This window comes from Papilio polytes, unplaced genomic scaffold (assembly GCF_000836215.1).
Source record: "Papilio polytes unplaced genomic scaffold, Ppol_1.0 DF821067.1, whole genome shotgun sequence".
NCBI classification, from domain to species: Eukaryota; Metazoa; Arthropoda; class Insecta; order Lepidoptera; family Papilionidae; genus Papilio; species Papilio polytes.
In genome coordinates this window covers 1821347-1833356 of record NW_013528137.1, presented here as the reverse complement: position 1 = coordinate 1833356, position 12010 = coordinate 1821347, and the positions used below count along the sequence as shown (strand labels likewise).

General features: G+C 31.3%; 3 protein-coding genes across 4 annotated transcripts; 2 read left to right on the top strand and 1 right to left on the bottom strand.

The window, feature by feature from the left end:
* The first annotated feature begins 334 nt into the window (after positions 1-334).
* LOC106109767 (centrosomal protein of 135 kDa) lies at positions 335-5198 on the top strand. Of its 2 annotated transcripts, XM_013291373.1 has the most exons (3): positions 335-3665; positions 4078-4174; positions 4254-5198. In XM_013291373.1, the coding sequence occupies exons 1-3, from the start codon at positions 534-536 to the stop codon at positions 4265-4267; spliced, it is 3243 nt and encodes a 1080-aa protein (XP_013146827.1). In that variant the 5' UTR covers positions 335-533; the 3' UTR covers positions 4268-5198. The 2 variants fall into 2 exon arrangements, with proteins under 2 accessions (XP_013146827.1, XP_013146826.1); XM_013291372.1 differs by having other exon boundaries at positions 4078-5198.
* A 559-nt stretch (positions 5199-5757) lies between these two features.
* LOC106109665 (transmembrane protein 170A) lies at positions 5758-6156 on the bottom strand. Its single transcript, XM_013291249.1, has one exon. It carries the CDS (start codon positions 6154-6156, stop codon positions 5758-5760), a length of 399 nt encoding a protein of 132 aa, XP_013146703.1.
* An 819-nt stretch (positions 6157-6975) lies between these two features.
* On the top strand, positions 6976-10910 carry LOC106109768 (nucleolar GTP-binding protein 2). Its single transcript, XM_013291374.1, has 4 exons — positions 6976-9153; positions 9351-9852; positions 10076-10253; positions 10756-10910. The coding sequence occupies exons 1-4, from the start codon at positions 7126-7128 to the stop codon at positions 10847-10849; spliced, it is 2802 nt and encodes a 933-aa protein (XP_013146828.1). The 5' UTR covers positions 6976-7125; the 3' UTR covers positions 10850-10910.
* The last annotated feature ends 1100 nt before the right edge of the window (positions 10911-12010 follow it).

The window sequence follows — 12010 nt, the reverse complement described above, 5'->3', positions numbered from 1 at the left end:
GTCCGAGGTACTTGAAGGACGACACCTTACGTAGGTCAACTCCGTTTAATTTTATAGGCGGAATATGTTCCATCTTACGACATCTAGCTCGAAACACCATGAACTCGCTCTTGTGTTAAACAAGATACAAAATGAAAAATACATTTTATCAAATTAATTGCACTTGTACTTTTTGATCATAATCGAAGTTTTTTCAATGACTCTTTTGAAAATGTCTAAACATTTTCATTAACTCTAATGGGCTAATAAGTATTAAAGGGAATAAAAACGAAAATCCTACACAATTTTGCTTGCATTGGCTTTTTACTATACTGTCAGTGTCAATTGTCAACAAGCAACCGTCATGTCAATCAAGACGCGAAGCCAGTTCAACAGTTTTGTTTTGATTACAATTTTACAATTTTGAATCTAATTACCGTACCTTAGCCAATTGAAAAAATGATCTAAATTCATAATAAAAAGTGCGTCCAGTGTCTTCGATTTAATAATTCTTATTACCATTATTAACTAGCCGCAGCTGCAAAGTTACAAACATGAGTGAAGGATATTTTAATCTGAAACAAAAATTGGAAGATCTTGGATATAATTATTCATTGCCAATTGATGCAGTTCCATTAGTAGAATGTATCGTTGCTGATTTACTGCAGACTACACGTAGTTTGCAGCACTACATGGATTTATCTAAAGATGCTCTTATACAGCGCGATTCATTAATGATGGAGGCGGAGCCATACAAATGTGACAATGCTAAATTAATTCGTGAAAATAATTTATTACATAAAGAAATATTGACGCTCAAAGAAGAAAACTTGAGACTGTCAAAAGAATTAAAGAGGAAAACTAAATGTATGACTGATGAAATAATGAAGAAAGATGTATTAATTAGCAAACTTCAACATGACATTAGAGATTTAAGTTTAAGAGGATTGTGTGCTGGCACTCAAAGTAGTCGCAATAAAAGTAGAAGAAAAGATGATGAATCCACAGGTGTCAGCAAAATTTGTATTTGCAGTAGTCAAAGTAACAATGACTTAGGTAAGGATACATTTGAGTTGTCGAAAACTATTCAGATTTTAAAAGATAAAAATGATACTTTGGTAGATGAAGTAACATTGCTTAAAAGTAAAATTGAACACAGGGATGATGAAATTTTAAGGCTTAATATGTTATTAGAAGGTGGTAGACCAATAACTGCTATAAATAAAGACTTTCATGTTAACAATTCCGATCAGACTGATCTAGCAATATTTCAACAATTTAAGAAAATCCAAATAGAAAATGATGGTTTGAAAAAAGAAATTCACAATGGCTTAGGGAAGCAGCATGAAGCAATGTTGCGTGCTTTAAGTCTTGCTGATAAAAACAGAAATTTAGAAGAAGAATTGCAAAAAGTTGACAGACTGGCATTGCAAGTTGAAGAGGAATGTAATAAGAAATTGGCATCATTAGCAAATGAAGTAAACTATTTGCAAACAAGATTAGAGAGTTTACGTTTGAAAAATTCTGAATTACAAAGAGAACTTTCTGAATTCTATAAGAAAGATAAATCACCTCAGTCATGTTATACACAAGAATCATTAAACTTGGCTCTTAAAGAAAGAGATATATTACAAAAAGAAATAAAAGACCTGATAGATATCAATAAAAATCTTCAAGAAAAAATTGGTTCCTTATCACAATTTAATAAAAACTACCATGACAAGATATCTATGGATAATGAACATTATAATAATGGACCAAAATGCCTTCAAAAGGAGGAATTACAAAAACTTTTAATGGAAGAAAGAGTTAAATATGAAAAGTACATGATAGATATTCAGGAGAAATTATCAGAAGCATTGAATGTTTTTAATAAACATGTACATAATGGTTTTGGAGTAAATTCTAAACAAGATATTTCTCCAGATAATACATTTGTAAGAGATCTACACAGTAGATTGTGTGAAAGTGAGCAGAAAATCCTTATGTTAAAACAAGAAAACACTGAACTTAAACAAACTGCAAGTAAACAGGAAGACAATAATAGGGAAAATCTTAAAGATGTTATAAAACAATTAAACATGGAAAATACTCAACTGACAAAAGAAAATATCTCTCTTTGCCAACAACTTAGTCAGAACAGAATGATGAGCTCGGTACAAACAAATCCAGATGAATCTAGCTTAAAAGAATTGTCTAAGCTAAAAGATAAAAACGATTCATTAATGAGAGAACTTAATTACCTTAAAAAAGATCAACAGGAATATCAATTGAGGTACAAAGAAACAGTAGATTTAGTTGAAAAACTAAAAAGAGATTTAGCTCTGAAACAAAAACAAATAGAACAATTAGAGGAAGAAAATTATTCATACAAAATGACCAACAGAACTGGTAAAGCCTCTGTAGACCAGTTAAGAGATGAATGTAACTTCCTTAGAGAGCAAATAAAGACAATGCAAACAGATGTAATTAAAGAGAAAACTATAGCTAGTCAAATTAAAAATATACAAATTGAAACAGAAAGAAATAGTTCTGAAGTTCAAAATGAATTATTAAATGTCCAGAAAAAACTTAGTTTATCAAGAGATCAGATCAGTTCATTAGAAAAAAAATGTAAAGAGTTACAATCTGAAATGAATGCATTAAAAATTGACAAAACAAACTTAATAGAAAATATCAAATCCATTGATAGAGAAAGAGATAAATTAGTTATAGAATTAGACACCAAAACTGAAAGAATAAGTAACTTGGATGACAAAGTTAAAAGTCAAGCATATGAAATAAGTAAATTAGATAAAGAAAATGATGATTTAAAAAGAAAATTAAACATACAAAAATCGACTGAACACAAAGTAGCTGATTACGAATCACAGATTATGTTTTTAAATGGCGAGATATCGAGGTTTACTCAGCAAAATGACACAGCTGTAATGGAAAATAAACGCTTACAAAATAGTTTAGGTGATGCAAATGGTGCACTAAAATTAACAAAATTGGAATTAGAAAAATCTAGGAAGGAAGTTGATAGTTTGAAGCAACAGTTACAGCATTATGTTGCAGAAATCAGGAGAATTGAAGAACTTTTGTCACAGAAAGAAGCAGAAAGATCGGATATGCTTGAACAATTTGCTAGTTTATCTGTAGAAGCAAATATTTTAGAAAATACAAACCACTCGTTAGAAAGTGAATCAGCATCCAAGTCAATACAATTACAAGGTTATGTGAATAGGATTCAAAACTTGGAATCTAAACTAATAGATAAAGAAAACTTAATTGATAGTCAATCAGCACAAATAGCAGCTATGACTTGTAAAGTAAATACTTTAGAGAATGAAATAAAGCTTATATCAGATGAAAAGAAGATTCTAGAACAAAACATATCATACATGAAACAAATGTGTAGTCACATGCAAATGGAACAATCTCAAAAGAACTTGGACCTCAAAGATACTGATTCGGAATTAAAACTATATGAGAATAAAATAAAATGTTTATCAAATACAAAAGCAAAGTTACAAGTTGAAAATGATGAAATGAAGAGTAAATTGAGTACAACAGAAAAGTTGCTTTCGAATGCTAGAAGAGAAATTATTGAATTAAAGTTAGCTCTACAAGATGCAACTTCTGAAACAAAATCATTGAAAGACTGTGTTAGCAGATTGAGTAGGGAACCTGATATTCACGAGGTAAATTATTTTTAATTATCATACTTTAATTTACGAAAATCAGAATCATTATGAAATTATTTGGGCTCTTTTAATAAACATTGCATGTAACTTGATTGTAGTAATAATTTCCAAATGCGAAATTGCCCAACTAAACTAAAACAATAGTAATAAATGTTTGCTTCACACTTGATTTTGGCGAGCATATGTTAATTGTAGTTCTAATAAGATCACTCTAATAATGTGTTTAATATATTTCAGTATACATGCTAACTGGTATCATTGGTATTGATTTATTGTGCTAATTTATTACATGCAAAAGTAAAACTAAACTAATGTTGAATAATCATAAAATGCTAAATTCAGTTACTGATTTTTTTGATTAACTTGACTTGCTGTGCTGAATTTACTTGATTTTTTTATTCATTTTCAGCATACTTTAATAAATGAGGACATTGCTTTGCCTCATACTTTTGGTGATATAATCCATGAAGTGAGCAATGAAGATGATGAGGACAGTATAATTCATGGTGACCACATGCTGCATAAAACTTATTCTAAATACTCACATGGGAGTACTATTTGATGATTTTTCATATATGTTTATAGGCTGGGTACATTAAATGAAAGAGACAAAAAATAAAAGAGTGGAATTATTCACTCTATGGAACAAAATACTAACACAATAGAGAACTACTAAATTAATTTGCAAGCAACATGTGTTAGACCCTTCCATAATGACATCTAGCCTCAGGTTACTGTAATGAGGCATGGTTCTAATGAAATGGTCGCCAAGATTGCAAATTCTGGATTTAAACAAGGAATTTATGTATTGGTATTAAGAATTAATGTGTAATTTTCTGTAAATATGTCAATATTTGTTATATAAAATGCAAAAATATTATAAATTTTAGTTATCCATAATTTACTGTACAGAATCATAAAATAAAATTCTTTTAATATGAAATCTTCATTTATTATCATTGAATAAATAATGCAAAAAGTTTTACATACCATCAAAGTTTAACCACAATTTATTGCAATACAGCTACCACAAATAAACGGTAGCTTTTACAATATTTACATTTCTATCAAAAACTATCAACCACATTTAAGTAATTAAACCATATTTTTGTACAAAATGAAATCTATTCTAATTATTATTTAAATTGATACTAAAAGGACTTAGCAAACAGCTAAAATATAAGTCATGTCACTTTTCTTAATCTTAAATTATCACAAATAATACATTTTGCTAATTGTAATAACATCTCTAATAATGTTTATCCAATTGAGATAAACCGAGATAGCAACTCAATACTATACACACCTAATGATTTTAAATTCACTTCAGGCTTGGGCTCAAAATGTATAACATTGTAATAATAGAATGAGACAATGCCAAACAAAAATAGTTACAATTTTTGACCAATTGCCCAAAAGACGGTTAGCAATTTTTCCGTAGTTTTAATGTAATCAGTTCACTATACATCTCCTCTGAAGGGCTTAGAGCCAACCCTTTGGGATTAATAAGCCTTTTTTCAGTTAAATTTGCACTTTCTTTTATTTGTTCCAATTTGCTTCAGTATTAATTAAACTTTATTCAAAACATTTGTAAATTATCCTTGGGGTAAGAGGAGCCAATTTAATCAATACCATTTACATTGAATTAATCATTGGTGTTAGTTATCATTATGGAATGTTCCCCTATATTCATTTTGTATGAAAAGTATTTTTTACTTGACCAATTAAAAGCTATCAGAAATCAGTCAAGCACAAAATTATTATTTACATACAATTTTTATACACGGACAAAATTGAATTAATTTTGTTTTTTCATCACAGCATATTATAAACATATTTCTATAGCAAACCAATATTTTGTAATGTGGATTTAATATTTACATAATTTAGCATGAAATCTATAGGTATTAAGAACATCAACTACACAAGTAGTACATTTTCACTATAACATGTCAAGCTATACATATATTTCATTACATTTCCATTAATCAGCACCATCTAAATTATTCAATAAAAATACATTAAGATAAGGCATAATTGACTTTACACATATGTTATTAATATTGTTAAACTACAGTGATTATTTTATTTATAATGTTGCTAATATTCTTGTGAATCCTATACCAGCTCCTAAAACTGTTTGTCCAATACCCCATATCATAGCGTGTATCGGAGGCATGTCCAGTTTAGCTGCACGATATATAAACGCTATAGCAGCACTGCTCGCTACTCCCGATGTCACCGGAGTCACTACTCCCATAACTATCAATAACACCGGAAAGAATTTTCCGTATTTATGCTTCCGTAAAGTACCAAAAGCTACTAATCCTGCACAAGTATGTACAAACACTGACGAGCACAATGACCACAAAAACACTGGGTACCACATTTCACCAAAAGTATCAAGGGGATCACCTGAAGTCAACTTTAATATATCCACGAATGAATCGAATTCGGACACTTTAAATTCCGACAACATGTCATACATGTTGTCTTAAAGAAGTTAATGGTAACATGCATCGGGGTGAATTTTTCTTGCACCACTATTAAAATAACAATAAAAATAGATGGCTAAAATTGTATAACTTAATTTTATACCCTTTGTCAGGGCGAGGTTAAATTATAACCTTAACTTAGAAAATTAAATGACAAAGGAGATAATTTCCTTCAATTATGAAAACTTAGTATTATATTCGATGGATATATTTATAAAACAACTAAAAAATCACGAACATTTTATTTGACAATTGTTAATCTGACATTTGCAATTATTTCTTTTATATAGGCACAGATTATTAAACTATTTTCGTTCTATAAATTATTGGACGAAACTAAGGCCCCACTTTTGAGTGAATCCTCGTTAAATAGATTTTTGTTTAATTACATTCGTATTAAATCATTTGTATTTTAGACATGAAAATTACGCAATTAAGATAGCAAGAGACAAGCCAAACTTGTCTTATAAGTTAGCGATTTAAAAACAGGCTTAGAATGATAATTAAGCTAATCCTTATAAAGTTAGTTTAAATAAATGTGTTATTTTTAGTTCGCAAAAAAATACTTTTATTTAATCTTTGTTCTTCACATACTTCAGTCAATGTGGTGAAGTTGGTAACAATAACAAAAATTAAAGAAGTACTATAAGAAGTCTTTGTTTTTTAAGTGTTGTTGGTATTTAAGCTTAAATTGACTATTACATTGACGATTCCTATCGATTCTAAAAGGTAAATAGTTATTTTATGTATTATCCCATAAAAAGATAAATTGAATGTGCTGTGTTCATGCATTAGTCTGAAGTTGGCGTTTAATGGTTTCGCTGTTCTGTCAAAGTTCACGTTCAATTTACGAAACAAATAACCTAACCTCGATACTTTTACGTGTCCGCGTGTTTATTTTATAGTTATTTAAATTCTGATAATATTTGTATAGTGTGGATAATAATTAGAAAGTTCGCAAAATGGGTAAAGTTCGCTCAGCACCGGGAGCGCCCCGGAAACAGGGGTTCAATAAATCTGGACATTCTATGAATCCAGACCGTCCTACAGAAGGTTTAAAAGGAGTTGGTAAACCAAGAACAAAAGCAACGATTAAAAGGCTGCAGATGTATCGTAATTTTAAGGCTAAAAGAGACAAGACTGGGAAAATCCTAACCCCCGCACCATTTCAAGGTTGGTTACCGTCTGGTACACAGGCTAGGGTAGAACCAAACCAGAAGTGGTTTGGCAATTCCAGAGTTATTTCTCAGAATGCTCTTCAAAAATTTCAAGATGAATTTGGAGCTGCTGTCAAAAATCCATATAAGGTTGTCATGAAGCCCACAAACTTGCCTATCACATTGCTGAATGAGAAAGCTAAACATGCCCGGGTCCATCTTTTAGATACTGAAGGTTTTGACAAAACATTTGGCCCTAAAAAACAAAGAAAGCGTGTGAATCTTAAATTTAGTGATATAGAAAATTTTTCTAAAGCAGCTGAAGTAAGTAGTGAAAAATATGACGAAAGTAAAGATATTGATCTAGTCCGTGAAGACACTGGTGTTAGAGAGGGACAGAGGGATTGGGTGTTTGGTGCCGGAATGAGTAAAAGAATCTGGAATGAATTGTACAAAGTAGTGGATTCATCTGACATTCTTCTACAAGTCCTTGATGCTCGTGATCCTATGGGTACAAGAAGTCCTTATGTTGAGAAGTTTTTAAAAGAAGAAAAGCCACACAAACACCTGATTTTTATATTAAATAAAGTAGATTTAGTTCCCAATTGGGTAACACAGAGATGGGTTGCTATACTAAGTGCGGAATACCCAACAATAGCTTTCCATGCTTCAATGACCCATCCATTTGGTAAAGGATCACTTATAAATTTGTTACGTCAGTTTGCCAAACTGCATATTGATAAGAAACAAATCAGTGTTGGTTTAATTGGGTACCCCAATGTTGGAAAATCATCAGTTATTAATACTTTAAGAGCTAAAAAAGTTTGTAAAGTTGCTCCAATTGCAGGAGAAACAAAGGTTTGGCAATATATTACTCTGATGCGAAGAATATTCTTGATTGATTGTCCGGGTATTGTTTATCCTTCAGCCGAAACAGACACAGAAAAAGTTTTAAAAGGTGTTGTAAGAGTGGAATTGGTACAGAATCCAGAAGATTATATTGAAGAGGTGATAAAGAGAGTACGAAGAGATTATTTAATTAAAACATATAAAGTAGATGGATGGGAAACTTCAACCGAATTCTTGGAAAAGCTTGCGGCAAGAACAGGAAAATTACTCAAAAAAGGTGAACCTGACATTTCACAGGTAGCTAAGATGGTACTCAATGATTGGCAAAGAGGTAAGTTACCTTTTTATGTAGCACCTGAGGGCTTTGAAGTGCCACTGTCTAAACAGGTTGAAAAGGAAACTGATGTTCAAGATGAAGAGAAACAGACTCAAGTCCAGGAAAGTGAGGACAAGGGTGAAAATGACACCAAAGAGGCTGCAGAAATATCTGAACAACCTAAATTGATAATCAACAAGTTGGTAATAGCACAAGACTTTGCTAAAATAAGAGTAGGCTTACCATTCGATAATGAACAAGATGTTAAACCATTACAAGAAATAGAAATTCCTGAGGAGTTGAAAGGTATTGATGATGGAGAAAATGATGATAAATCATTAAATGAATCCCAAACTGTAGATGAGAATGATAAAAATGAAGAAGAAAATGATTCTGACTCAGATATTAGTAACTTTTATAGTAATGATGAAAAGGATTGCAGTGATGTGGAAGATTATTTGACAAACAATCCTGAAACTGTAAAAGAATTGAAAAGAAAAAGGTTGGAAGTGGCCAGTGGCACTTTCACTGTAGAAGAAGTTCCGCACAAGATAGCAAAGGTTAAAGCCTCTGGTGTTGGAAATAAATTGACGGCTAAACAAAGGAGAGCTTTGGAGAGAGCCCAGCGCAGGACTAAAACCGGAAGCAACTTCTATGAAGTGTCTAATGTTAAAAACAGGAATCGTAATAAGAAAAAGATTGTATAATTTCATGGTTTGTAATAAAACAATTTTTACATAGTTTTTGTTTCAATCACATTGTCCCATAAGAAGACAGCTTCCTTATGAATTGTTAAGGTATAACATTTTCATTATATTATATACTTACACTTGACATAAATAATTTTATTGTTCCTTCTTTATAGATGTCATCTGGCAGTGAAAGTGATGAGGATTATGTCCCAAAAGAACCTGATCAACTTTCGGAAGAAGAATCGGCGGATGACGAAACTGAGGCACAATATGAAAATGAAGTAGAACAAAAGACAAAGAAAAGAAAAGCAGTACAAAGAAACACTAAAAAGAAGAAGAAGATTGCCAATGACGATAAAGAGGAGTCTAAAGAAAAAGAAATAATACAAGAAGAGACAAAACCAGAGGAAGAAAAAAAACGAGAAGATGATCTTTGGGCTATGTTTTTAGAAGGAACTGATACAAAACCTAAATCTACTAACAATAAAACTGAAACTCAACCAACAAAAGTGATAACAAAATGTGATGATACTTTACCAAGTAAAAATACAAAAACCTCTACAGAAAGTGACAAAGAAAAAGAAAGGAGAATTTTCGAATTTGCAGGAGAAACAATTGTCGTTGAAAATAATGTCATTAAAGAAAAAATCAAAACAACTGAGAGTTCTCCATCAGGTAAATATTTTACACTGAGTTTTGCAAACACTGAATACATTTTCTATTTTTTAGTTTTAATTTTATTCATTTAAAAATATGTTAACTTAGCAAGTTAAGCTAGCTTTCTTTTTTAGATAATCCACAACAACAAGGTGCTTTTGATCCTACTATCCTAAGATACTTCAAATGTTAAAATTATTTAATGAAATTTGTATGAATAATTTATCTTTTGGCGTTGCAGTGAGTAAAACTATTCCTTCCCGAAGTCGCGGAGGAGGTGGTCTATCAAATGTTCTGGGACAATTAAATAAGAAAAATAAACTTTCAACACTTGAAAAGTCTAAGCTCGATTGGGACACATTTAAAAAGGAAGAGGACATTGAAGCAGAAATACAAAGTCATAATAAGGGAAAACAAGGGTTAATATATTTTTTTTACAAAAAAAATATTATTAGATTTTTGTTAATTTACTAATATTTCTTTTAACCATTCCAACTAAGCTCTAGGTTTGTGCTAAGGTGTAGTTCACGACAATAGTCGAATGGCGGAATTCGAACCCTTGACCGCAAAATCAGTAGTCCGTACCTTTTTTAAGAATAAATCAAATATATATATTTTTTTCTAAATGGTTGACTGTCTTATGAATTAATGTAGCTTATAATTTGGTTTGGATTATTCTAATTTGAATGTACTCATTTACACATACCCAGTCGTTATTGTTTTTGTGTAATATTACACATACTGAGCTGTTAATATTTTTGTGTCATGTAACACATACTGTGTTATCGATCCAACTCGCAATCCGTAACCTTATAACGCTATAGCACGTACTGCAATAATGTTTTGGCTTATATACTGTGTTGTTGTTTTTGTGTAATATTACACATACCAAGTTAATAATATATTTGTGTAATGTTGCAGATATTTGGAGAGACAAGATTTTCTCGCCCGCGCAGACGAACGTCAGTACGAGATCGAGAGAGATCTAAGATTAAGCAAACGGAGTAACCGATAATTTGACCAATTGATTTTCCGTAAAAATATTTGTCTGGAAATAAAATTGTACTAGCTTTTTATGTTTTTTATTTTATTTATTCGTTTGGTATGCAAACTAAACATGTGAGCTTTTTAAAACACTTCGTCGATATGTGACGATATAAATCCTTGGTGATTAACATTTTCAAAAGATCGAATCGCAGTTGTTAATTATCGCATTGCATTAGTAAGGCCGATTGATGTGTTGTTTTATTACTAATAGCAAGTTAGTTAAAACTTACATTGATTTGAACCATTACAGGATTTAGTTCACGACAATAGTCGACCGATTAGTTTCGAACTCATAACAATGAAAAGTGAGGTCTTAGAGTATAGACCTCACTTTTCATTTAGCCTTACAAATAAACGCGGTATAAAAACTTGGAATAAAATAAGTATAAAGTAGTTTATTCCTAAGTTTAACTTTATACCGAGTTTATTTGTAAGGCTGTAAATTATTAAGCTATGGATGTTTCAAATTCGCAAATAGATGTTTATGTTGTGACAGCATTCGATGGGTAGCGTGCTCGTTTACCGCTTTCTAACATAAAACAAATCTTTACCGGCCTCTGTCTAACAGGCCATTTTGTTCCTACTAATAGTCATTTACTTACCGTTAGCGCGTTTAAGTTCCTTACTTATCACACAAGATAATTTATCACTAGTTTCTTAGTCGTTAAAACCATGAGAAGCGACCAGTAGACATTAGGACAACTTTCTTAATTGTTTATTACTCGTACCTTTAAGCAAAATTGTGATTGCTTTCTTCAGTTTGAAGTTTATGTTAAATATATTGTACGTGCTTTGAAGATAACATCTACGACTGCCGTAACAGGTTATGTGCAGTGATATATTACAATGTAATATTTATTTTCATATGACCACTTAGTTAATCTCTACCTTATTTCACTGGTTGCGAGTAATAGTGACCCTTGGTAAGCCATTTACGTGACTGTTATCGTCATAGTGATATAAACTGCGTGAAAACCATGTTTGTACGTATTTATCTCAACGTTACTACGTAACACTGACACGCTTTTGTATCTTGTTTGGTCCAAAATTGTGTATTGCACGGTCATGTCATACCGATTTTCTTACGCGTACTGTCTACGCCACTATCGCAAGTAACATCGGCGTTAGG